This window comes from Silurus meridionalis, chromosome 20, assembly GCF_014805685.1.
Source record: "Silurus meridionalis isolate SWU-2019-XX chromosome 20, ASM1480568v1, whole genome shotgun sequence".
Taxonomy (NCBI): domain Eukaryota; kingdom Metazoa; phylum Chordata; class Actinopteri; order Siluriformes; family Siluridae; genus Silurus; species Silurus meridionalis.
The window spans coordinates 17,995,690-18,023,687 of record NC_060903.1 but is presented as its reverse complement, the minus strand read 5'-3'; the positions used below and the strand labels follow the sequence as shown (position 1 = coordinate 18,023,687).

Here is a 27,998-nt window from a genome sequence, read left to right as displayed (position 1 = left end):
TCTCTCTCTCTCCCACTCTGTCTCTTTCACTCTCTCCCTCCCTCTTTCTTTTCCTCTCTCTCTCTCTCTCTCTCTCTCTCTCTCTCTCTCTCTCTCCTCTCTCTCTCAGTGTGTTTTAGAGGAAACCCCTGAGTAACATTTCCTTGCTGGCTGCTTTAAGATTTTGCACAAATTCATCATAACAGAATGCTCTCCTGATTGTTTATTTGCAGGAGGTTGTGTTTAGGAACTCAGTGTTCAGCGGTGGAACCTGAGCAGAAGAACCACAATGCTTTCCAAAAAGCTCCTACTGACTCCCTGTGGTCTTGAGAAGGCAAAATCCCAGCGCTGATTCTCTCATTTCTCGACCAGAGAGATGGAAAAAGTGCTTCGTTGAGTGGACTCAGGTAAGATTTCATGATCAGCATCAGTGCTGTTTGGTTTTGTTTCTTGCCTGGACGGTGTTGAGGAGGTTCTGATACGGGGGAAGATGTTTTGCAGGACTGACAAGTGTCTTTCATTTGAAGAGATGAATAAAACTGTGAATTTGCAGACGATGACTAAAAGTCAGCTTTGATTTGAAAATGTAAGAGCTTCTATTGATTCGACTTGATTGTGTATTGAGATTGGAAACTTTTAAATGCTGAGCTGGTTTAATTGTGCCGTGTTTTAATCTGCGCTTTAATTGTACTTGGAAGATCCACAGAAACCACACGGGTATTTTTTTATCGCTCCAGAGGTGATTTATGGTAAAGATTTGCCCCCTACGGAAAGGTGAAAACTGACCTTCAGATATAAATGTTGAGGATGAAACCAACAGGAAGCAACAATTTCTTCTCTGGGGAGTTTTCTCTCTATTAGAGCCGATTGGAAATATCCCTGAAGGATAAACTGTAATAGGAGATGGAGTTTTGCACTCAGGAGACATTTCTTGCTGTCTCAGTGGACACTCTGTCCCGACGTCCCGGGACGTGTTCGTAAATAACGAGCCGCTCCTCTGTAACCTTGTGGGGATAAAGAGAAAAGCTCCTGACGTATTGGATGTGGCAGGGTATTAACCGGGGCGCAAAGGGCAAAAGGGCTGGTGCATTTCTTCTTCACACGCTCGCTTCATTATTAAACCATGGCCTAAATAGTTTCCTCTCTGGTTGGAAGTTTTAAATAGACGGACTGTTCCGAAGTCTTTTAGAGCAGGAAAAAGCAATCTCGCTAATTAGTCCTACAGGGATTTGTGATCGAGACATTCTTAAATACTCAATCGCATTACCTGCTCCTTTCCAGCTCGCTGCAGCTTCTTATCCGCTTGGACGTTTTTCTTTTTTTTTTGCCGCTGCAGGAAAATATTCATACACCTGCTTAAACTGCAGAAATGTTGTGATCTGAAATGTACCTGACAGCTATTTATTCACAGAGTAATAATAACACGGTAATAAAACTTCACTTCTCCGTGTAATCCGTCTTATTCATCGCTTCATCTTATTCATGTTCATATTTTCCTCTAAAATCACGACCTCATGAGGTGTCCGGCGAACAACCGAGGTCGATTTAACAAGCCGTATTTGCTGAGAGGATGTGTGATTATCAGTAAATTTCAACATTCCCCTCGTGGCAGATATGAAGTCTCTCATCTGTACCACGTTGTCGTTGTTTAGACTTCTTCCTGAGTTCTTTGTGTTTTGCTTCATGTTACTTCTTGCAGAATTCTTGACTGTGAATCTCTTCTCGTTTTAGTGGCTGTCATGGCTGAAAGGTCAACCTTTGGGAACCAGAAAGTCTCCCGGGCCCAGGACTCTCTCCCGCCTGAACCCATCGACATCATCCGAGTCAAAGCTCGCTCCAGAAGAGTCCGGATCAACGTTGGTGGTCTGGTCCACGAGGTCCTGTGGCGGACTTTGGACCGTCTGCCTAGAACGCGACTCGGAAAGCTGAGAGACTGCAACACCCATGACACCTTAATGGAGATCTGCGATGACTACAGCCTCAACGAGAATGAGTACTTCTTCGACAGACACCCGGGTGCCTTCTCCTCCATCTTGAACTTTTACCGGACGGGCAAGCTGCACATGATGGAGGAGATGTGTGCGCTGTCGTTTGGCCAGGAGCTTGATTACTGGGGCATCGATGAGATCTACCTGGAGTCGTGTTGCCAGGCACGGTACCACCAGAAGAAGGAGCAGATGAACGAAGAGCTGAGGAGAGAGGCTGAGACTCTGCGGGAGAAGGAAGGGGACGAGTCGGAAACAGGATGCTGCCCGGATAAGAGGAAGAAGCTGTGGGACCTGCTGGAGAAACCCAGCTCTTCTGTAGCTGCCAAGGTAGGACTTCAGGTCACACCAGCATACATCCATATCTACCCGACAACAAAAACACAAAGAACAAACAAAGAACACACAAAGAACACACAAAGAACACACAAAGAGCACGTCACCCTGCCCTGAAATCCACAATCCAAACATGCCACATGACTGGAACACATGGACCAAACACATGGCTTTCAACTCCGAATGTAAACATACACACTTCTTAACACTTCAAACACACGAGGACCCCCACCACACCACCACCACACACACACTCCAACAACTTACAGCCAGGAATTTCTGACCAAATCTGAATGCAGATCTGATCTCACCATCCACTTTTTCAAGATGTTGAAGGAAAAATAGTCTCAGTGTCAGAAAACTCAGCATCAGATCATTCAAGGAAGATATGACCAAAGTGCTGGTCTATAAATGTGTGTATGTGTGTGTGTGTGTGTGTGTGTGTGTGTGTGTGTGTGTGTGTGTGGCTGATGCTTGGTTGAAAGGATTTCTGAAAGTTGGAAGTGAGCTCTTCACAGCAGATAGATGGATTGATGGATGGATGGATGGATGGATGGATGGATGGATGGATGGATGGAGGACGTATCGCAACACTACGGAGACCGAGACGTGTTCTGAGAGACACATAGAATACAGATTAACATGGCAGAGGTAGAGCTGTAACTTCCTGCACGCAGAACAGGAAAATAACATCTGGTTTTTATTAAACTTTTTATTTTTGCACTACATAATCCTGTTTGTGAAAGGGCCGTGTGTTAGAAGTCAGAATGTACATAAGTAAATTGATGATTTGTTGTCTGTCGGAACTCAAGAAATAAAAGTGAACTATCTGTACTGTATTGAATTGCAGAGCAGTGTAACAGGGGTGACTCGTATCACATCACATCTGTAGCTGCTTCTTATGTATCTTTATTGTATCCCCTCGTCGGATATGCATCGAGATGTGAATCGAATCGGCTTCAGTTATGGATATATGTGTACATTGTATTTACAGCAGAACCCAAATTCCATTCACAGTGTATTTACAGAAGCTAAAATATACACTATGAATCTAGAATGATATTTAAATAATAGAGAATAGAGCGAGTGGAATGGAACTACGTAATGATTACAGATTTCTGAGTTTTCTCTCAGATCATACTCGGAATCAGGAACCGAGTTACGGCGATTTTGCTTTAATTGTCTGATGAGCCTCTCAGTTTGTACATTCTGATGTTCCTGATTCGAGGGCATTGCTTTGAGATCAGATTTGTCTTGTGGTTTACTGCCAGCGATTATCAGTGGATAATTTGCTTTCATGTAGCATTCGACTTGCTAACAAAACAACCCATTGAACAACAAACAGCAAGCATCGGCACAGAGGACGACCTTCTGAATTTTTTTATTTCACGCTCACTTAATCCAGGCGTGACATCAAACTGAGCTTTTCCACTCCATGCTTGTTGAACGAGGTGGACAGACAGCATCTCGTAATTCCACGGGTTCCACAGGACTTCGTTTAATGTTTGAGAGGTGGTGTTTGGATTTCTGGTGGAGAAGTTATGATGAGTGTGTGTGTGTGTGTGTGTGTGTGTGTGTGTGTGTGTGTGTGTGTTTCTGAGTGTGTTTATGGTTGATTTTTTTTTCGAGGCCTCTTCACTTCCTATGCACGGGTCTAATCCCACAAGCATTGTGTGCTTCCCAGAACACGGTCATGGAAAGCGTTCAAATGGGCCATTAGTAAACAGCTTTAATGTACATTCATCTTTTTTTTTCTTCTCTCCTTTCCGTCTGAGGTTTTCTCAAGAGGTGAAGCACTAATATCAAAACAAAAAAATGATATCAAGCGTTCTGGTTCTAATCGGTGATCATCAGCAGATCAGATTCTTTGTTTTACTCCTTTTATACAGCAGCAATTTTTTCAGTTGTGATCATTTATACTCGATCACGAACATGCCATTTTATTTTTTTTATCTATTTACAGTTACATTTCATGTCTTTAGAATTACCAAGCCATCTGAGGAGATTCCTCAAAGAACCAAAAAACAGTCCTCAGGATGGCAACGGTTTTATACATGATTAGCGAGGAGGACTTGCTGTTGTGCAACAGAGGATGAAGGTTGTGTTGCCATTTCTGTGATTTGTTGCCGTTGGATAATTCGCGTGAGTCAGCAGGACAACGTAGCGTCCCTTCGTTCCATCGCGTCTCTTATCTCTGGATTAATACGGATCATATCACGTCTCAGTAAATCAGGAAAGTCTAAGAAAAGATCAGTGTTCGGATCGGGTAAATCCGTGAGCGGAAACAGTGATGCTTAGGAATGTAATGTACAAATGACTCCAGTGACTGCGCTGGCTGGTTTTATTGGAGTGAACCTTCACTGAGGACGTTGTGATGAACTGTGATGGTTGTAGACTTTCAGATCTCCTGCAGCTGTAAAGAGTCACAGACCCTAAACACATCATTAAAACACCCTAAACACCGTACCACACCTTAACACAACCTATCACACACCCAGACCAGACCCTAAACACACTATTAAAACACCCTAAACACTTAAAACACCCTAAACACAGTAACACACATTAACACAACCTATCACACACCCAGACCAGACCCTAAACACACCATTAAAACACCCTAAACACCGTACCACACCTTAACACAACCTATCACACACCCAGACCAGACCCTAAACACACCATTAAAACACCCTAAACACTTAAAACACCCTAAACACAGTAACACACATTAACACAACCTATCACACACCCAGACCAGACCCTAAACACACCATTAAAACACCCTAAACACCGTACCACACCTTAACACAACCTATCACACACCCAGACCAGACCCTAAACACAACATTAAAACACCTTAAAACTTAAAACACCCTTAACACCGTACCACACCTTAACACAACCTATCACACACCCAGACCAGACCCCAAACACAACATTAAAACACCCTAAACACTTAAAACACCCTAAACACAGTAACACACATTAACACAACCTATCACACACCCAGACCAGACCCTAAACACACCATTAAAACACCCTAAACACCGTACCACACCTTAACACAACCTATCACACACCCAGACCAGACCCTAAACACACTATTAAAACACCCTAAACACTTAAAACACCCTAAACACAGTAACACACATTAACACAACCTATCACACACCCAGACCAGACCCTAAACACACCATTAAAACACCCTAAACACCGTACCACACCTTAACACAACCTATCACACACCCAGACCAGACCCTAAACACAACATTAAAACACCTTAAAACTTAAAACACCCTTAACACCGTCACACCTTAACACAACCTATCACACACCCAGACCAGACCCCAAACACAACATTAAAACACCCTAAACACTTAAAACACCCTAAACACAGTAACACACATTAACACAACCTATCACACACCCAGACAAGACCCTAAACACACCATTAAAACACCCTTAACACCGTCACACCTTAACACAACCTATCACACACCCAGACCAGACCCTAAACACAACATTAAAACACCTTAAACACTTAAAACACCCTTAACACCGTACCACACCTTAACACAACCTATCACACACCCAGACCAGACCCTAAACACAACATTAAAACACCTTAAACATTTAAAACACCCTAAACACCGTACCACACCTTAACACAACCTATCACACACCCAGACCAGACCCTAAACACAACATTAAAACACCTTAAACATTTAAAACACCTAAACACCGTACCACACCTTAACACAACCTATCACACACCCAGACCAGACCCTAAACACACTATTAAAACACCCTAAACACAGTACCACACATTAACACAACCTATCACACACCCAGACCAGACCCCAAACACAACAGTAAAACCCCTAAACACTTAAAACACCCTAAACACCGTACCACACCTTAACACAACCTATCACACACTGCCTTAACAGATCCTGAACACACCCTAAACACACCATGTCACATCCTCCTCACCCCTCCACACCTTAAAAGATTTAGACCACACCCTAAAACCTATAAACACACCCTGAACACTCCATACCACACCCCAAACACACCCTGAACACTCCATACCACACCCCAAACACACCTTAAGCACAACCTGAGCACTCTATACTGCACCCTGAATAATCCATACCGCACCCTAAACACAACCTGAATACTCCATACTGCACCCCAAACACTGAATAAAAACACCCTAAACACTCCATACTGAATACTACAGTTTGTAAAACTTTCAGGAACCTTATGAAAAAGGTTCAGAGAAAAAAAAAAAGAAAATAATTTTAGCAGGAACCAAAGTTCTTAAGATTTTCTTCAAACCTAAAACCCCTGTTGGTATGGATTTATAGTAAGTTGTATACTAGTCTTGGTCTGGTCTTATTTCATGTTTTTCATATAAATGGATGAAAGATGTCGATCTAAGACCTGCACGAGGTATTATTATATTGAGTCAGAATCAGAACCATGCTGCAGTAATGGAAAAGCTCTAGCTGATGACGGAGTCTGGCTGAGATGACCTCATGCTCCATCACGTCCTAATCTCCTTTGGATCCTAGTCTGCTCATACAAATAGCACTGGAAAGATCCTTCATTCGTCTTCTGTAAGGTTGTCGTATGCCGTCGGCTCACGTGGTGCACACAGGAGCTCATTAACGGAGGTGGACCTAAATGTCTATAGGAGTGATGATGAATTTCAGGACGTGGTAGAGACGTCAACGGGTTCTTTTAAATGTTCTTTGGATTTAGGGATTGAACGATGACCAGGTGTCTAATTTGTTTCTCAGTGTTGGTATTGAAGTGTAAAGGAAGTCTCTTGTGTTGGGCTTTAATCTAAAAACAGGATCTTCTTTCTTTATCCAGAGATTGTCAGGTTCTAATGTGCTCTGCTATGAAGTACTGTCTTATTAAAAGGTCTTAATAAAGATGAGATGCTGAGGATTTAACCTTGCTCTTTGATACCTTATGTATTGATCAGGTGTAGCTCAGGTCCATTTTAGTCTCTCTCTCTCTCTCTCTCTCTCTCTCTCTCTCTCTCTTTCTCTCCCTCTCTTCCTCCTTGACATTCTCCCTGCCTGCTTGATCCCGAGGGATTTATCAGAGAGTGTCCTCTTGAAAAGGTCACGGAGCTCTAAACTGCATCACATGACCGGGCCGAGCTCCTTTAAGGAGCTCTCGACGTTCCCTTAAATACGCGCCGCGCACACGTGACGAGCGAGATTCAAGAAAAAAACGCTTCTTTTTTATCCGATACGTTAAACATATCGAGTCAGAAAGTACGTGGTGGTGTGGCTTACAGGAATCGATGCCCGGTCAGAAATATTACACCTGCTTTACAATCTTTACAAACGAAACACTAGCAACTCAGCCAGAAACGCAACACCCCAACAAACCCGTCTGAAACCTAACGCAATTTCAGTAGTGTCAAGAAATGTAACACTTATAAAGAGTCATCAGAAAATGTGTGTTTATATCGGGTTAAAGCAGTCTGATTTACTTCCTCTCACCGCAGACAGACAGCACTCTGTTACACCTCTCTGACTCGATCTGCTGGTTATGAAGGCAAGTAATGGTGACTGCAGAATTCAAATCAAATCTAAGAGCTTTAGTTTAGTGAAGCTATCACTCCCCTTCTGAGTGCTTCTGAGTGGACTACAGAGACATCAAAAACATCCAGGGTTTTTCCACAAGTCTGGAATTAAAAGCTTTTCTATACATGCACAATTCTGTATAATACACACACACTACATAGACAGTATTTTGTGGACGCCTGACTATAAGATTGCATCTTTTTGAACATCCCATTCCACATTTAGTCTCCGTTTGCTCTTATAACAACCTCCACTCTTCTGGGAAGATGTTCCTCTAGATTTTGTGGAGATTTGTGAGATTTCAGGCAGGGTGTAAATATTGATGTTGGTTACTAAAGATCTTAGATTCCAGGTACAGTCAGGTTCTGATGTAGGCTGGAAAAGAAAGGTCTCAACATAATGGGGTTCTATCTCCATAGGATAAGATTGTATAGGACATTTTTGGATTTGGGAGGTGGGACTCTTTTCTTGACTTGAACTAGGAGACCCAAACCTGTTCCTGCATTACAATGCCCCCGTGCACAAAGCCAGCTCCATTAAGATCTGCTTTCCAAAGGAAAAGAGGATTCCTGTCTACTAAAGCTCTATTCTGACTGAATTTGTTTTACACTGGGAGGTGAAGTAACATAATTATTATCAGAGCAGCAGTATTTCAGTGATTTATACAGAGGTCCCTCAGTCAGTCACGGCTAAGTCTTTGTCAATCATGTTAGCATTAACACTGTGTGACTCATCAATTAAAAATGTTTTATTTTTATCGAAAAACCACCAGAGCTGAAGTTAAAGTCAGGCTTCAAGGAGATTCTCTGTGATCAGATCGGATGAGATTCGGTCGCTGCTTTATGTGGATATAACATTAATAATAGATCAGAATTGTGTTCGGGGATGGAGGAGTGCAATCGACCCGCAGTGTCCAATCGACATCCAACGCAGTGATGAGCACAGAGATGAAGATACACAATATGTCCTCAGTGCAGAGGATGTTGGTAAATACAGCAACAAACGGGGAAATAAAGAATAATTAATAATGATTATTATTATTTATTCTTCATTTTTAGGAAATGGTTGGGTGTGGTTGAGTTTTGTTTAAGATGTGTGTTCATGGGTGTGGTTAGTGTGTATTTAAGGTGTGTGGTTAGGTGTGGAAGAGTGTGTAGTAGTGAGGGTGTGTGGTAGTAGGTGGTAATGGCTGTGGAAGGGTGTGTGGTAGTAGGTGGTAGTGGTTGTGGAAGGTGTGTGGTAGGTGGTAATAGCTGTGGAAGGTGTGTGGTAGGTGGTAATAGCTGTGGAAGGGTGTGTGGTAGGTGGTAATAGCTGTGGAAGGTGTGGTAGTAGATGGTGGTTGTGGAAGGTGTGTGGTAGATGGTAGTGGTTGTGGAAGAGTGTGGTAGTAGGTGGTAATGGCTGTGGAAGGTGTGGTAGTAGATGGTAGTGGTCGTGGAAGGTGTGTGTAGTAGGTGGTAATGGCTGTGGAAGGGTGTGTGGTAGTAGATGGAAGTGGTTGTGGAAGGGTGTGTAGTAGATGGTAGTGGTTGTAAAGGTTGTTTGGTAGTAGATGGTAGTGGTTGTGGAAGGGTGTGTAGTAGATGGAAGTGGTTGTGGAAGGGTGTGTGGTAGTAGATGGAAGTGGTTGTGGAAGGGTGTGTGGTAGTAGATGGTAGTGGTTGTGGAAGGGTGTGTGTAGTAGATGGTAGTGGTTGTGAAAGGGTGTGTGGTAGTAGATGGAAGTGGTTGTGGAAGGGTGTGTGGTAGTAGATGGAAGTGGTTGTGGAAGAGTGTGGTAGTAGGTGGTAGTGGCTGTAGAAGGGTGTGAGGTAGTAGATGGTAGTGGTTGTGGAAGGTGTGTGATAGTAGGTGGTAGTGGTTGTGGAAGGGTGTGTGGTAGTAGATGGAAGTGGTTGTGGAAGGTGTGTGGTAGTAGATGGAAGTGGTTGTGGAAGGTGTGTGGTAGTAGGTGGTAGTGGTTGTGGAAGGTGTGTGGTAGTAGATGGTAGTGGTTGTGAAAGGGTGTGTGGTAGTAGATGGTAGTGGTTGTGGAAGGTGTGGTAGTAGATGGAAGTGGTTGTGGAAGGGTGTGTGGTAGATGGTAGTGGTTGTGGAAGGTGTGTGGTAGATGGTAGTGGTTGTGGAAGGGTGTGTGGTAGTAGATGGTAGTGGTTGTGGAAGGGTGTGTGGTAAAAGGTGTGGGTGTGTAGATCATGCCACCTTGCCCTTATATTTAATTTATCTAATAATCATGAAGATTGTTCTCCAGATTGTTGTCATGTCCCGTAGATTACATCACGCATTTTTCACCAGTACAATATTATGACTAAATGAGCTTTGTGTTGTGCAGATACCAGCACCACCTCATTTACTCTGATCGCAGCGAGTTCTCTCTCCATCACAGTGTATTTTTTGGGTCATTACCTTCTTACCTCAAAGTGACCTCCACGAGGGTCTTCCCCTGTTTCAGGAGATTCACAGCTTCCTCAGCACAGCTTGGCCTTGGCTCGCATCCTGGTCACCACTCTGAAACGGAAGAGTGCTTTTACAGGCTCGGTGAGATCTTATTAGCCAGAGTGAGATGATGTCGATAACTGCGAGTGGGTTCTCCTGTTCCTTCACTGCACTCTGTAACAGCTTGAAACATCAGCAGCATTTCTCACTCGTTTGCAATGTGAGAAACGAGCATTCATACACCTGATCAGCGAGGGTTTGGAGTTTTGGTTAAGGATTGGAGCGCACAACCTTATAATTAGATTATTATTTTATTATTATTAAAATAATCAAATTAGTGTATGATATAAAAAAATCGCAGGTTGTACCACTGACAGTCACAAGGCCACGCCTCCTACTGACAATCGATCAGTACAAGTCACTATTTTTCATTATTCAGCTGTTTTTGCAAATTAAATTTTATATATTTTATTATCAACATGGGACTGCTATTGTATACGGTCACAATATTGTTTTGACCTTTGACCTTCCCGGTTCCAGCGGTGCTTGTAAAAGATTTTATTTCACCTTGGGGACATGCAATCATGTTGAGATGTCATGAGGAAAGCTGAGTTTGTGATGGTGTGTGTGTGTGTGTGTGTGTGTGTGTGTGTGTGTGTGTGTGTGTGTGTGTGTGTGTGTGTGTGGTATGGATGATAGTCTGAATGAATATGAGGGTCTGGATGAAAATCTCACTGAGGGTCTGGATGAGGGTCTCATTTAGGGTTTGGATGACGGTCTGGACACAGGTCTGAATGAGGGTCTGGATGAAAATCTCACTGAGGGTCTGGATGAGGGTCTCATTTAGGGTTTGGATGACGGTCTGGACACAGGTCTGAATGAGGGTCTGGATGAAAATCTCACTGAGGGTCTGGATGAGGGTCTCATTTAGGGTTTGGATGACGGTCTGGACACAGGTCTGAATGAGGGTCTGGACAATGGTGTGTGTGAGGTCTGAATAAGAGTCTGGATGAGGGTCTGGATGAGGGTCTGGATGATGGTGTGTGTGAGGTCTGAATGAGAAAAGCAAATAGGGACTGAATGTGGAATGTTTAAAGGGCACGCTTCATGATCTTATGGTCAGGTGTTCACAAACTTTTGTCTAAACAGTGTATGTCATTGTGGAGAGTCACTGTAGAGAAACTCAACCCTGTGTTTGGTTTTGTTTATCATCTTAAATCTTGAAATATTTATTTTAGGTGATTCGTCACAGGGTAATGAAACCTGAAACAAAATCATTCCCAAGAATTTTCAGCTCATTTTCAACTTCTTTTTTTCTAGATTTTATATAATTACCACAAACAGCCCCGTTCATTAAAAAGTCTCAATAATAACACTGGCATTTAAAAGTGAACCACAGTCTGAACATCGATCTGTTTTATGAGAACTTTAACATGCTGTTATAAATTAGAGCCACAGGAAAATGATCTAAACTGGAGTTCACATCATTTAATAACCTACTTTAATTTTTTACTCCTAATTTATCACCATTTTATTTTATATAAATTCCTAAAAATTTATTCTTTTATTAAAACAATGTGATTTAAATAAAAAAAAAACATTTGAATCATTTATTAATATATTCTGTGAATATACTGTGTATATATATATATATATATATATATATATATATATATATATATATATATATATATATAAATATAAATAAATTCAATATGTGACATCACAACAATAAATAAAGAAATAATTCAAATACTATTACTTTTACTACTACTACTAATAATAATAATAATAATTGGGAAAAAAAGGTGAGAAGTGTGAGAAGAAAGTTTTATTGTTATTAATTCTATTTAGTAGAATTTAGTAGATCAATACAAAAACCATGTTTTATGTATATATATATATATATATAAATTTTATAAAATATATTTTAAATAAAATAATACCTTTAATTTCATGTTTAACTGAACTATCTATTTATTTGGCCATGTTAATTTTAGATGTTTTATTTATAAGTATTTAATCAATATTTTTTATTTTAATATTTGATCTTATTTATACCTTCAAATCAAAATTATTGATAAAATGATATGAATTGTATTTCATCCTGATCGGGTGACATTTCAATCATATATTTTTAATGAAACCCCACGGAACCGCCGCAGTGATCAGGCATGAGAGAAAATATGTATCTATATATATATATATATATATATATATATATTTTTTTTTTAAATCATTGTTATTATTATTATTATTATTATTATCATCGCTGAGAGAGAATGTTGTCTGCAGTGTTGGTACGCAGCTCTGCTTTCTGTAGAAAACTGGCTGGGACCAGATGAGACCCCGAAACGCCCTGTGCTCTAATGATGCTCGCGCTCGGACGAGCCGTGTGTTATTAGCATGACATGACAACAAAAGTGCCTACTATTACCTCGAGCTCCACGGCCCACTCGGGCTCAGTGCTCAGTGCCACAGCCGGAGCCCTGACACCGACTTTCAGCTTTTTAGGACAAAGTCTTTGTGTTCCTTCACCTTCATTCTGATTCCCAGCAAAACAACATTTAAACATAAAACTGTGAACACTGTGAGATAGACATGTTGGCTGTGCAGTTTATTGATAGAATAATATTATAATATTTAATAATGTGTACATGGAGCTTCTTAGTTTCATTGGAAATAGAACTGTTTTCTTTTTTGGCTTAGAAATATTTCTCTCACTGTGACCCCTTACGCATGACCACAAACCAGTGATATGATCACAGATACAGAATGTTTTCTGATCCAGTCCACAACCATGATGAAATATTTCTTTTTTTTTTTTTTTTAAACAAAAAAAAGTCTGACTTTGTATCAGTGTCAAAAATTTCTAATCTCATACATGTGTTTTATCAAAAACAAAATAAACTTTTTTTTTTTTTTTTTAATAAAAATATATAAATATAAAAAAAAAATAGCTTTAATTAATTGGTCATTAAATAATGAGTCATTTATTTTGGGAGAATATTGGGGAATAAATTGTATGTGATTAGAGAAATCTGTCTGATTATTCCTCTGATGAATGAAATTTTATATGCACGTGGAAATTATATATTTATTTCAGATTGTTTTAGAGTGTAAGTATGATATCATGAATACACACAAAATACTCCTGCTGAATTAAATAAATCACATGGTATAAATTCAATGTACAGGAAAAAAGACCTTCCAGCAAAACACACACACACACACACACACACACACACACACACACACACACACACACACAACATATTTGTTTATGCTTGCTCGTATTCCTGTTAGATAGCCTGCATGATAACAGAATGAAGCTGCTGTGTGCAGTAGTGGAGTTAAGAATAGGTCAAGGATGTTGGATGGCGTGATTATCACCCTGAGAGCTGTGTTTATGGGGGACACACACTCTTTCTCTCTCTCTCTCTCTCTCTCTCTCTCTCTCTCTCTCTCTCTCTTTGTCTCTCTCTTCCTCTTTTTCTCCACCCAAAGGGGCTTCATGTGTGAGGAAAGCTGTAAGTACTAAGCTGAGGGTTCGTCTGTACATCACAGGGAGTCATCAGGGCCACATTTATTGACTAATCACTGTAATCAAAGCCTCTACATATACACACACACACACACACACACACACACACACACACACACACACACACACACACACACACTTCCTGCCACCCCCGCACAAATGCAAAACATACTGCACACAGAAGACACTGGTGGAACTGTGTGAGATTCACTCATTTACCCTCTGCGCTGTTCCACGGCCCGATTTTCTTTTTTTTTATAAAAGTGTCTCAAATCAAATTTAAAATCTCTGGTTTAAGATCGAGTTCTCTCAGATTGAGAAATCTGAGAATTTTTTCACCAAGCAGGAGGCCAAGGACTGTTACAAAGACGTAGTGGTGATCAAGAAACATGAGCAAAATAGACAGAATATGAAATCTGATTACATCAAACTGAAAAATGATCGTGTTCATGCAAGATGGTTTTCTGACCTTACCAGATCCTAGTGATTTTCCTTTAATCTCAGGTCTTTCTTTCAAGGATCTACTTTAAAAAGGTGGTACCAAAAAGTCTGGAGACTGAAGTCTGTTTACATTAAAGTACTTTATTTATCTACGTTTCCACACAATCACCTTCAAAATAGTCCCCTTGCACAGCAATATAGTGTTCCCAGGGTTCTTCTGGAACGCTGTAAAAACGGTGACCTTTGAGCTGGATCTTCATCTTCGGGAAGAGAGTAAAGTCCGCAGGAGCCAAATCTGGCGAGTAGGATGAGTGCAGAAGTGTGATGTGTGGATTTTTCTCTGATGATCATCATGCGTGAGATACCTAATGGTTTCGACATTTTCAGTGGTTGAGCTCGTTGAAGGTCAGATCTCTCGCCTTCTTCCAGTGATGTTCTTCCACTCTTGAAAGGAAAACACCTCATACAACTCATTGCATGTTGAACGTCTCTGTGGCAGATTTGCTCAGTTTCATGCAGAAAGTTAGAACAAAGTTTATTAAAATTGCATGTGGTCAGAACTGCACCAGTTACACCATTAGTCTCCTAACCTTTTGTACAGAATCGGTGACATTCATGTCAATAGGCCACCACTGGGGCATAAGGGAGGAACAAGAGGTGCGGTTGAAGGCATGGTGTTGGGAAGGCTGAGCTTGGTTCTATGCCACTGTAAATAGGTCTATGATCTATAGAGGCATTCCAGCAGTGAGCACCTGATATCTCTTCTCTCCATCAGCGAGATGGTCGATATAAACAGTGTTTAAGGAAATAGACACCAATACACTTCAGGATCATTCCTGATGACAGCATGTGTGCGGAAATAAGAGACGGAGAAGAGATGGAAATGGGAATTCCACTTTCCATTGCTTATTTTTCCATTCTAATTAACGCTGGAGAATGGAAATTTTTAAATGTATAAATATATATATATTAGGGCTGTCAACGATTAAAATAATTATAAATATATTTAAGGTACATTAAGAACAGATAAAAATGCGATTAATCACGAGTTAACTCTTGACAATTATGCGATTAATTGTGATTCATTTTTATATAAAGTTTTTTTTACTCTAATCAACATGGACATGTACAAATATTGATGTGTTATGCAAATGTATGTTTATTATTATTAAAACCAAACTCAACAGAGAGCATGAAGACAAAATATTCTTGTAAAAGTTTTCAAGTAATTATGGTGTTTTAAATAACGTAAATCATCAGGACACCAAACTAAACCTTTGCTATGTTTCCACACGGACGGTTTTAATTGCCGGATGTGTGCATCATGGTGAATTTTGTTCTGGGGAATAGGAAAGTAAGTCTCTGATTCATTACCACAGTAGATGGTGGTATTGCTCTATTTAGGAATGCGAAACAGCATTAGAGGAGAAGAAGAAGAAGAATCATGGTGGATTTTGGGGCTGATTTGAGACTCGTTGCATCAGTAAAACAAATGTTTAGTGATTAAAATGAATTTTTTGCTGATTTTTTATTTATTTTTATATCTGAGTAAAGAAAGGAATAAATGTGTGTTGCGTTGAAGGTTTTAATTTCTCCTCTTTTATATTTACGTATTTATCTTTTTATTGAAAATAAACACAAATTAATCGCGTTAATAAAATAAGTGCCGCTAAAATGAATTTGCGTTAAATCCACCTATAGAAGCTAAAGAGAAACCCGAGAACCTGGAGGAAACCCACACAGGCACCACAATTTATTCCATAATTTGGTCCTGTCTGATGAAAACCACTGCTAAATGAGGAGGATTAAGACTAGGATGTGCTTAATCATGTGAAGATTAATGATAGATCAGTGGTTAAGGCTCTTCATTATTAATCAGAAGGATGGCGGTTCAAACACCAGTATCACCAAGCTGCCACTCTTGGGCCTTTGAGCAAGGCCCTCAACCCCTGTGTTCCAGGGGTGCTGTATAATGGCTGACCCCATCTGACAATCAGATTTCAGGTAAGCTGTGAAACAAAAACACGATATAAATTTATTATAGTAATATCATATTTATATCATATATATAAATATGCTCCACCCTGATTGGTGATTCGCTGCTTGTTGGACCAGTCACGTTTTTTTCCTCATAAATAAAAAGAAACGACTGATTTCACAAAATGTAGTTGAGTAAAAATTAACAGATTTGACTTCGAAATGTAGTGAAGTTACAGTAAAAATCTCCCTACATGGAAATTCTTTAGTAAAGTACTCGGGTGATGACAGTAGCCCTGCACTTTCGTCTCGCGTTGCATTTCTGATCGTTTTTTAGTAATTGTACATCGTGTAGCTTAAATTTTAAGTATTTTGATACTTATCGCATAACGTAATATAGAATTTCTGTGGTAAAAAAATTGTGATACATCGTAACTATATCATATCATACAAAGTGAGGACTCAAGTAGAAATATTTGTATGTAATCAGGTGTAAATGTTTTTGTGTGTGTGTGTGTGTGTGTGTGTGTGTGTTTATGAATCCACTCTGTTATGTCATTATGACTCTGTCAACAGACAGAATGTCACACATTCAGCAACACTAGCGATTTACTCTGAATAAATCTCTGTCCTATAAAAACCCAGAATCCAGCAGATCCCATGTCGTCCTTCCAAAAATACCTGCAATATCGATCACGAGGTCCTCGGCTTTCCAGGCAGAGTTTCCTCTTCCTCTGGGCGCAGTGATGATGACGGTGATTTCCAGAAATAATTCAACCTTCAGCGTCCTGCAGTGACAGTCTCTGTAGAGCACGCAGTCAGTGTAGCTTTATAAACTAGACACGTTCCTCTTCATGTTGCGCTCCGTTTCCTCCATCATCTCTCTCACTGCTGGATCAGGAAAACCAATCATTTTAACACTGCAGACTGGGAGAAAACGAATTTGAATAGATTACATTCTTCTTCTTCTTTTGACTGCTCTTTTTAGGGGTCTCCACACCAGATTATTTGTCTCTATAATACTCTGTCCTCCACACCTGCCTCTTTCAAGCCAACCACCTATATGTCTTCCCTCACTACATCCATAAACCTTCTTCTTGGTCTTCCTTTTTACCTCCTCCATAGTCAGCATTCTTTCAATGATATACCCCATGTTCCTCCTCTGCTCATGGTCTCCAAAACGTCCTACATGCACTGTCCCTCTAATAAAATAAATTTTTAATACAGTTCATCCTCGTCACTCCCGATGAAAATCACCTGGAGCATCAGTAGAGTTTAGAAATTATTCCAAGGTCTAATCTCTTAATCCTACAGAACTGCACACAATATCTGCATATTATCCATTAAAAACAGGAAGATGTTTACTTAAAGCATTAACATTTTATTTTTTATTAATATTATTATTAAATTCATTGCACATATTTATTGTTAGGCTAATAATAATACTTTAAAATTCTTATCAAATATATCAGATGATTTTTACAAGTCTAAACTACACGGACCTGCAAAATCTAATGGGTTTAATTATAAACAGTGGCTGTGAAAAGTGTGGAAAATCTTTCATGGTTTTTGAGACACATTTTCCTTTTGTTTCTATGCAACAAACTCAGTAAAAGGCAGAAACACACAGGAATTGGACAGTGAATGAGTAGATGAAAGTTCTGTGGAGTCCAAACATAAAATTTGTGTCTCTAGCAGAAGAACTTGTGTGAGATGAAGAGCAGGAGAGAAGATGTGATCAGACTCCCTCACCCCCACACTCACACATGGAGGTGGAAGTTTAATGGTTTGGGGTTGTTTTGGAGCAGTGAAGGTTCCAGAAAGTGAAAGGAATCCTGAACCAACATGGCTCCCATTCCGTACTTCATCACCATGCAGTTCCGTCTGGACTGCGGCTCATTGGAAGCGACTTCACCGTACAACAAGACGATGAGCCGAAGCGCACGTCTGAGTTCTGTACGTGTTATTTAGAGAGCAGACAGACGTCTGGAGTGATATCTATCATGGAACCACCTGCACAGTCACTGCACCTCAATCCTACTGAACTGCTCTGAGATGAACTGGATCACATGAAAGAAATCTCCATCTAGTGAAGAACAACTTCTGTGAGTTTTACAAGAGGCACAGCAACGTTTCTCTGCTGAATGTTTGGAGAAACGAAGTGTCCTGATGCTGAGTGTGTGAAAAGCTGTTCTTCATGCTAAGGGAGGATTTTTCAGTGAAAATAAAGCAGAACATCTGGACATTTATAGATTTGTTTAGTCAAAGTAAATCTTCATACTGTTATATTACAGAGTCTGTTGAATAGAAACAAAAGGTTTTATTTTAGGTCTTATATTAATATAATTTTAGGTAGCTGTCCATCATTTTCACGGTTCCTGTATTTTTATATGTATAAACAAATTTCAACCTGCCAATCCCAAATCAGCCAGATAATGTGTGTGTGTGATAAAAAAAAACAACGTTTATTCATGAAATAGAAAACAGGAGATGTTAGATCGAGTTATATAAACACACACACACACACACACACACACACACACACTCACACACACACACACACGTATTACTGTATTTGTGAGGATGTCATCTTAGATCCTTAATGCATTCCTAATTCATACACTTTTTGTTCTAATTCACAATTCCATCCGCCTTCTCATCACACACTCAACCTCATCACAGATTAAATCCCAAATCCTCATGTTTGTCCAGATTTCCCTCCACACTGAAATTTTTTTTTTTTGGTTGGACCGCTGTTAAGTTGTTAAAGTAACTCAGCAGGCGGTGAGGGGAGAAAAAAAAACTCCAGATATCTCGATTAATCTGCTTAGCACAGGAGCCAGATGTTCCAAGGACTCAGTACAGGTCACACAAACACTCACACACACACACACTTGGATAGGACATCTAGACTCGAAATAGCCCTCAGGGTGCAACTGTGCTGCCACTGGATTTCCCAGAATGTCTAAAATATCACTCAGAAAGACACATTCTACACACTACACAAAATCATGAAGTATATAATATAACTGCATCATTACTGGAGATGCATCAGTACTGGTGATACTGGTTATCAGACGTCAGTCCAATACCTCAATACCTCATTCTTACATACTCATAAAATCAAACACTGGGTGATATTGTGGTGATATTAAGCCTCATCACACTCACTGCAGAAACCTGGTTCTCTCTCTTTGTCCCTGAAGCAGTGCAGGAATTTGAACTCACAACCTTCTGCCATGGAGTTCTTGAATGTCCATGAAATGAAGTCATGTTTTTATTAATGTTATGAGTTTTAACAAAGAGGACGGTGCGTGGACATGATTACAGATTGATGCTGAGCTGAGAGGACTGCAGAACGAGGTGAGGAGTATACCTGGAAGCTGATTGCTGAGGGAAATAAGAGGCCTGTAACCATGGCTAATTCGAGCTTTTGTGGCTTTGGGCTTTTGGGTGGGCGGTTTAGAGGACGTGCGGTTTAGGATTACTGCAAAGTCACTGAGAGCTCAGTACACTAAACTGAAGCTAAAGAGCCATCGTTCAAATCCTTACAGCCTCGTTTAAGTGACTGACGCATTGCTGCTGATCAGATGGATTGTTCCGTTGCTTGTGCTGATGTTTGATAGACGTAACGGTGGTCGTGATGTTCAGGATGGTGATCGTTTAATCTTTAGTTAATTGATGAAGAGCAGGATTATTTCCTGGTCAGTTTACTAGCACTTTCAAGAATTGAAAAAGCGTTGGATTGTACTGTATAGTGTAGTGTACTGTGTATTTTACCTCCCAGACCTTCAGTAATGTCCTGTCTGAATCAATCCACCTCCTAATACCATCATTAATACGCCACGTCTATAGAAACCATCAATATTATAGAGAGACACAGTAGAACAGAGCGCTGTATCACACACAGGAATCTCATACAGTAAGAATGAATGTTATCACTAAGGCAAAAAACACAATGAACACAATTCAACACGTCTCCTTTCACTGGAGCCACAGCCGCACCTCCCACATACATCATCTCCAGCAGAAGCATCGATATTTACCTCATCAAACCCGGGGTTTCCTGCATTTTTGTAAATTTTTTCGTTGCCTTACGTTTTTTCTGGGGATTTGAAATTAAGGTAAATTGTGTGTTTTTGTGCAAATGTATAAACGGTTCATGAAAAAGCTACTGGTTTTAACTGTTTTGTTGACCTCAGGATGTCCAGCTTTTCTTCCGTTAGCCATCGTGGAATGAAAAAACTATAAAGTCCATACGATTATAGTTTTTGCAGTTTGCTACAGATGCGGGTTGTGAGCTCTGACCAGTGCACATTACTAAATATTTAGACACACTGCTCCTTTCATCTTTTTTAACACGTTGTACCGACACCCTCACTGATGTAATAAATCCCCAGACGGAGAAAGTTCAAAAAACTCTCTGTAACACTGAAAACCATGACCACCGGACAGCAGTGGAGTGAGAAGAGGTCATGGCAGCAGTGCACTCTGGGTGTCTGTGTCCTTCTAAATTTCAGCTTTCAGGTGTTTTCCGCTTTTCAGGCCGTTCACTTTTCATACGATTTAACGGACTCCAGTGATCTACTCATTGATCAGTGTAGGACACACACTCGAAATTGTACCTGGTTTATTTTTTATTTGCAGGAAATAATTTACAATTAATGAGATTTTCTCAGCAGGTTGCAGTGAGTCTGTTTTTCATTCATAACCAACAAGTAAAATAAACGCCAATACATTTTACATGAACTGTAAAACATCTAACTTTTTACTAATAAAAATAATTATTAATTATTAATAATTATAATGATTATTTTTTTGTTATAAAATAAAACAAAGCAAATTTTAAGGAAAGGTTGCTTTCTTAATAACATAAAAAAAAATACCCCCAGTTATAAAGACGTATGTACAGTACAGAACGTGCAGCACCGAATACAAGAATTCGAGTAAACAGAATATTTGTGTCCATCTTGGCCGAAGAAACTCGACCTGCCTCTGCTTTCTAACCTGCAGAGCTTTAAAAAGGAAAGATCTGTTCACCTTTCTGTCTTTATCAGCCTGTGTGCTTGTTACTGAAAGGATTACAGGCAGATTCTTTGACCTTTAACCCTGACGACTCAATCCTGGAGTCAAATCACACGATGTCTGTCCCTTATCCTCCGTCTCTCATCTCATGTAACGATCAAAACATCTCTTCTGCAGTTTATAACTGATTTATTGGCACCCTGCACTTGTGGCTTTGTGGTTCTAGCACATGGAGCTGCTTCAGCTGTGTGTTCTCAGGTGTGTGTTCTCACAGAGACAGAATGTCTGAGAGGATTTCCTTAGAGATCTGGCAGTGCCTTTACTCAGGAGGATTTCAGGTGGCATTTCGTGTCCTCTGCACCTGAGCCTCGGGATTAACCTCTTCTGAGGCCGAGTCTGAGCACTCTGTAAATACTAAACATATATTTCTATAACTGTACTTTAGTCACATTATAACTGCCAAGTCGATTCCAAACTATCTCAAATTATTTTTGTATACAGACCTGTATTCGGAGTTGTGACGAGCGTAATCACACCTGTCTTCTCTACAGCCGGATGTTTCAGGATAACTGAAATAATAGGATTTGGTTGCTATCTATAGTGAGGATCCCGAAAGGTTAATTGTGGTTACTCACTCTTTCCAAATTAACAGGAAGAATCGAGATAAGGTTCAGTGTACAGGTTTGTGTGTATATAGTTATAGCTGTATAATGACACTACATGTATCAGTTTGTGGTCGGTGGCGTGTGTCAACTAAACTATTAATGCAGTAGAACTATTAGATGTTCTTCACAAACCCTTCTGTAAATAAAAGACTTAAATATACCTTTAGATACTTTACATTCTGTAATCTCTTTATTTTTAAATAAACCATTTTATAAACTAGCAGTAAATCTGTATTTGTACATTTTTAAGGAAAACTTTCCATTGGTTTATTTAGATATTAGAAGGTTCTTGATTTTGAAATAGTGCTTTCATAATGATGAGGAAAGAAAAACACGTGCTTTCGGATTATGTGTATAATAACTACGGAATGACATTTGTGCCAAAAGTATTGGACGTAAACTTTTCCACAAATGAGAAACGCTCTGAAATTAAAAAAACAATAAACTAAATTTTCATTTACATTTTGGTACATACCTTGTGTGTGTGTGTGTGTGTGTGTGTGTGTGTGTGTGTGTGTGTGTGTGTGTGTGTGTGTGTGTTTTAGTTGGCCATCCCATAGTATTCCCATTTATTTAATGTTTATAGAAATCAGGGCATCAATGAGGGAAATTTGATATTTTATTGGACAGCTAGCTAAGTTTCATATTTTTCGACACACTGAACGTTTTCCTTGTCCTTTTCTTCATAAAACAGAAAAATGAAATGTTCATTAGTTTTAATGCCAAGAGCTCTGCAACCCGACCATTTAAATATTTAAAATGTACTTATGATGCCTTTTCCTTTATCTCAGGACGGAACTGAGAGTAAAATGGACGGCTTATAGTCTTCACTTTAGTCATTAAGACTCATAAGCAGGACACAGTAGTGTAGTGCAGCACTCCATAACCCTCTGCTGTTATCAGCATTAGCGTTGTAGAGTGAAGTATCTTCACATAAGAGCACGGTGCCTTCCGTTGTAATGCTGTAGACGTGATTGATTTAATGGCGAGAAACGCGAGATGAAGAATGGTATCTCAGTCAGAAATATCCGATTAACCTGGTCAAGCAGAGTGAAAAAAAACTCGAGAGAGATCCGTTCCATAAACTAACAAAGCAGCGGATCGATACGTGCTTGGCAGTGTTTATCACTAGGAATGTTTGTGAGGAGATAAGGTGGCACATACTGAAGCTCATGTAATTCTAATAAATATTGTGGAACTCTGGTGTCATGTTCTCATGTGGTTTTCAGTTCCACAAAGCAAAATAATACCAGTTGTTTTTTATATCAGGGAAAAAAGAACTTTTCATTATGTTGCATTTGTTACATTTAAAGGAAAACCCTGGTATAAGTGAGTGGAGATGCTTCCAGAGAGATTTTTTAATATTTTATGATCTATTTTGTAAATGTAATTTGAAAATATTATATATATATGTTTTTACTCATATATACTCATACAAATATCTGTATTTAAGAATAAAGGTTGACTTTCAAACTAAAAATTTCCTTTAGTTAGTAATAGAGGTTAAGGCACAGATAGTTGATCTGTGGAACTATTGCTGGAACAATCGGCAAAAGTCTATACCGATAGTTTTTCCGGCTTCCGGTCCACTGTCATTATGAAAGCAAACTCTAGAGGCCAGTATTTTGCTAGGTGACTTCAGGGTGGATTTTTCCTGTAATTTGTCACCTGTCATTGTTGACGTTTGTTTATATCCCAACCCCTGGTGCATTCGGTCTTTTTAACAATAAACCTTGCTTGTGTTTAAAAACAATTATCCTTCACATTTTTACATAATGCATAAACATCTATAAACGTGTGTATACGTCATGTTTCTATGCAGAATCCAAACCCAGTATAAAAATCAGCAGCCTAGGCTTAAGGCTCAGATCAGATCTTCAGCAGTTTCGCCATACTAGCAGACCCAAACTCACAACCTTCTACTCACCATCACAGACCTTAAACAGCTGACCTTCAATGGTTTTTAATTGCGTGAAGCACCCAATCCTGGTTCGTTTTGGTATTCTGGAGGACAGAGAGTTCTTCAGGACCGGAGATGGGTGCAAAGTTTAAAGTGCAAAAAGTTAAAGTGATTGCTTATCTTCACCTCTATTTTTCCTGTTTTTTAGATCCTGGCGATAATATCTATCCTGTTCATCATCCTGTCCACCATCGCCCTGTCACTAAACACCTTACCTGAGTTACAAGTCTTCGACGAGTTTGGACAATCAAACGACAACCCGAACCTTGCTCATGTGGAAGCTGTGTGCATAGCATGGTTCACCATGGAGTACCTTCTGCGCTTACTGTCTTCCCCCAACAAGTGGAAGTTTTTCAAAGGCCCACTGAATGTCATCGATCTCTTGGCCATACTTCCCTACTACATCACCATATTTCTCACAGAGTCCAATAAGAGCGTTCTCCAGTTTCAGAACGTACGCAGGGTGGTCCAGATATTCCGTATCATGAGAATACTCAGGATCCTGAAGCTGGCCAGACACTCCACAGGCCTTCAGTCACTGGGCTTCACGCTCAGAAGGAGCTACAACGAACTGGGCCTGCTGATCTTGTTCTTAGCAATGGGAATCATGATCTTCTCCAGTCTGGTGTTCTTCGCCGAGAAAGATGAAGACGCTACCAAGTTTACCAGCATTCCAGCGTCCTTCTGGTGGGCTACAATTACGATGACAACGGTGGGCTACGGAGATATCTATCCCCAAACCCTTTTAGGTAAAATTGTTGGTGGGCTTTGTTGTATCGCTGGTGTTCTGGTGATCGCCTTGCCAATTCCCATCATTGTAAACAACTTTTCAGAGTTCTACAAAGAGCAGAAGAGGCAAGAGAAAGCCATTAAGCGTAGAGAAGCTTTGGAAAGGGCAAGGCGCAACGGCAGCATTGTATCGATGAATATGAAGGATTCCTTTGCGCGTCAAATGGAATTGGTAGACGTTGTGATCGAGAAGAATGAAGAGAAGCCCTCAGATAACCACCTTTCTCCAAGTCGATGGGCCTATCAGAAAAGTCCATGCACCGCCAACAAATCCTTTGACGCTACATATCAGGAAGTGATGCAGTTAAGGTCTCCAGAGAAAGTGATCAAGCTATGCTCGAGTCCTCAGCGGTTAAACGCAAAATCTCTAGAGCAAATGTATAACCAGATGGCAATATCCCCCAGTGCATCAGCTCCAAAAGAAGACAGCAGCAGGTTCAGCAGGGAGGAGAGCATGGAGATGAAGGTTGTTCAGTCTGATCCAACAATAAAGGATCGCACTGTTACTGAGATCCGAAGTGTGTCGAGCATTGACAGTTTTGCGAGCTGCTCCACAGACATTAGCGAGGTGGAGAAAACGGCTCTGATCCCCAACGTGATGCAGTCAAGACACCCTCGTGCTCCTCCTCCTCTGGATCTGAGCCAGATCACCTCCTTAAATGCAAAGTCATCGGAAAAGGTAAAGCAACCCGCCATCATCAAAGAAGGTCTTTACGATTTTGTCCAATACAAACCAGAAGGTAGTGCCCGATCTCAAGGCGAGGAGAACCGAAGCTTTGACATGAGCAGTGAGAGCGTTACAGGCTCCCCGAAAAGACGTACCAAGGGACTCCAAGTAAACTTTGCAAGAGAGTCTGTCGATGACGCATTATCTGACTTGCATCCTGTGGTTACGGACGACACAACACCACGAACACCACGTTCACAGCATAGTCCTAAAACTCCAGGAAGGTGTTTAGAAGCAGAAGGAGCAATGAGTTCTCCAGTTTTTACTCTATCCCCTAGTGGGAGGCAAAGAGGGAAGAATCACGTCGACAAGCCAGCGGTTTCTCCTGTGTCACCCAAAATCGTGCTGAATTGTTCCCCTGGCATTGAAGACACTTCAGATAACAGTCAAAGTGAACAAAAGGTCATCAATCACCTCCTCTCACCGGACATTCTCAAATCAACCGGGGATGGGAATGTCTCACCACCATGCGATACCAGCATGTGATGCTAGCTGGGCACTTTAGACACTTATAAACTGACTATAAATCAAGTCATTAATAGGGCAGAGGTAAATGCACTCTCCGGTGTAACAGGATTGAACAAGGCATAAGGACTCATTGATATCGCAAAGAGACTCTTCTTTAGCTTTGCATGATGGGAAATATTTACATATGGCTGATGGAACTGCGTTTCCACAGAAGAAGATACTTACACCGAGATACCGTAACGTGTGCAGGAAGGACAATGATGTAAATCGTTCCTGTCAAATTTAAATATGTTGATCGCGGTTCTTGATTCGTATCAGTGAGTCTGGGAAATGTATTGTTGTACTCCAGATCTTCTCCTGATCTACAGAAGTAGGTTTGAGCGAGCAGAATTACTAAGTCTCCACCCATTAAAGAATGACATATGGCTCAGGGTGTGTACCATAAAAAAATTATGTTTAGGTTGGTGTTGATTAGTAGTCTTTTAACTGATCATGAAAATAAATCCAGTTTATGCAAATTAGATTTAATAGACAATAGCGAGCAGTAAAATGTTCTCGGAAATGCCTTCTCGAGGTGATCTCCTCCTGATAGCTCACAGCTCAGTATTTTGAGAGTCGTTCAGATAAGGCACAATATACACAAGACCAAAACAAACAAACAAAAGCAAGATGTATTCGAAATATTCAGCTACCTACCTTAGCATGCTAATCTTCATCCGTTCAGCACATTTATTCCTGCCGGAACAACACGTGCACGCATTATACCAGTTGTCCAGCACATTTTTAACACTGTGGACAAAACTTGCTGTAAAAACGTCTTGCCTTTTATATAAATTCTTTAAATAAATAAAAAAAACGTGTCACTTAGATAGAGTGATGGACACTGCAGCGCCTCCTGCTGGATAAACAAAAAAACAGCACTTTATAATATCTTTAAATGACTGCCATTATTAGCACAGAACTTGGCTTCTTCATAATCAGCAGAGATAAACATCTGGCACGTTTTTGTAAAAACAAATGTAAAAAAAATTAAAAAAATAAAACAGAAATAACTGAAAAAATGGACCAGGACAGGACACAGGATCTCATTCCTGCTATGAGAATTTATGAGGAATTATTATGCGTGCCTTGTCATAAAATATTTATGAAAAGGAGTTACGGTATTTGGCTTTCTTCATATAGGTCTGTACAGAAAAAAAATTCTAATTTTTATAGAGTAAAATATGCAAGTACAATTGAGTTCTCAGGTTTTGTATAACTTGAAAAAACAAAAAACAAAAAAAAGCACTAACGTCATGGTTTCTTTTCCTTGTTAGACTTTACAGCGACTCACGTACGTCTCACGTATTCATTGCAGATGATCATAATACTCACCTGTTAGTTCACATACCTACAAACACAACAATTGTTCTGTGAAAATCTTTCCTGTGAGGGATATTTAATCTGTACAATGTAAAGTGTACATGCCAGACTCAAGGCTGTCTTTCCTGCATTTACTCTTATGCTAAAGTTTTTTGTTTGTTTGTTTGTTTGTTTGTTTTTTTTCCTAAATATCAGTTTTTAGATTTGTGGCAGTGCAGCGGTAGTTCATATTTATTGTATGATTATCTTTAAAGATAGTGACTGGATTGTTTCAAACACAATTAAATAAATGTGTTTGTACAGACCTGAATGGTTACGTCCTCTTATTTTAGCCTGACGTCTGAATGAAATGTGAATAAAGACATTTTTTTTAAATAAAAGCGTTTATTCATTCAATTAATTTTACTTAATAACATTTTTACTTACAAGATCATATGAAAATTACTAAAACGATGTGTAAAACAGTCACCATGAGCTACGGAACAGGATTTCTGACAGGATTTTACAAGTTATATCTTTAAATAATGAGATAGCTAGCTAACCTGAGCTAACAATTGGATTTCTGACAGGATTTTACAAGTTATATCTTTAAATAATGAAATAGCTAGCTAACCTGAGCTAACAATTGGATTTCTGACAGGATTTTACAAGTTATATCTTTAAATAATGAGATAGCTAGCTAACCTGAG

General features: G+C 39.9%; 1 protein-coding gene across 2 annotated transcripts; it reads left to right on the top strand.

Moving 5' to 3' along the window:
* The first annotated feature begins 59 nt into the window (after window positions 1-59).
* Window positions 60-27,613, top strand: kcnb2a (potassium voltage-gated channel subfamily B member 2a). 2 transcript variants are annotated; one of them, XM_046877259.1, is made up of 3 exons: window positions 60-386; window positions 1,711-2,294; window positions 24,112-27,613. In XM_046877259.1, the coding sequence occupies exons 2-3, from the start codon at window positions 1,719-1,721 to the stop codon at window positions 25,963-25,965; spliced, it is 2,430 nt and encodes an 809-aa protein (XP_046733215.1). In that variant the 5' UTR covers window positions 60-386; window positions 1,711-1,718; the 3' UTR covers window positions 25,966-27,613. The 2 variants fall into 2 exon arrangements, with proteins under 2 accessions (XP_046733215.1, XP_046733216.1); XM_046877260.1 differs by lacking the exon at window positions 60-386 and adding an exon at window positions 1,074-1,405.
* The last annotated feature ends 385 nt before the right edge of the window (window positions 27,614-27,998 follow it).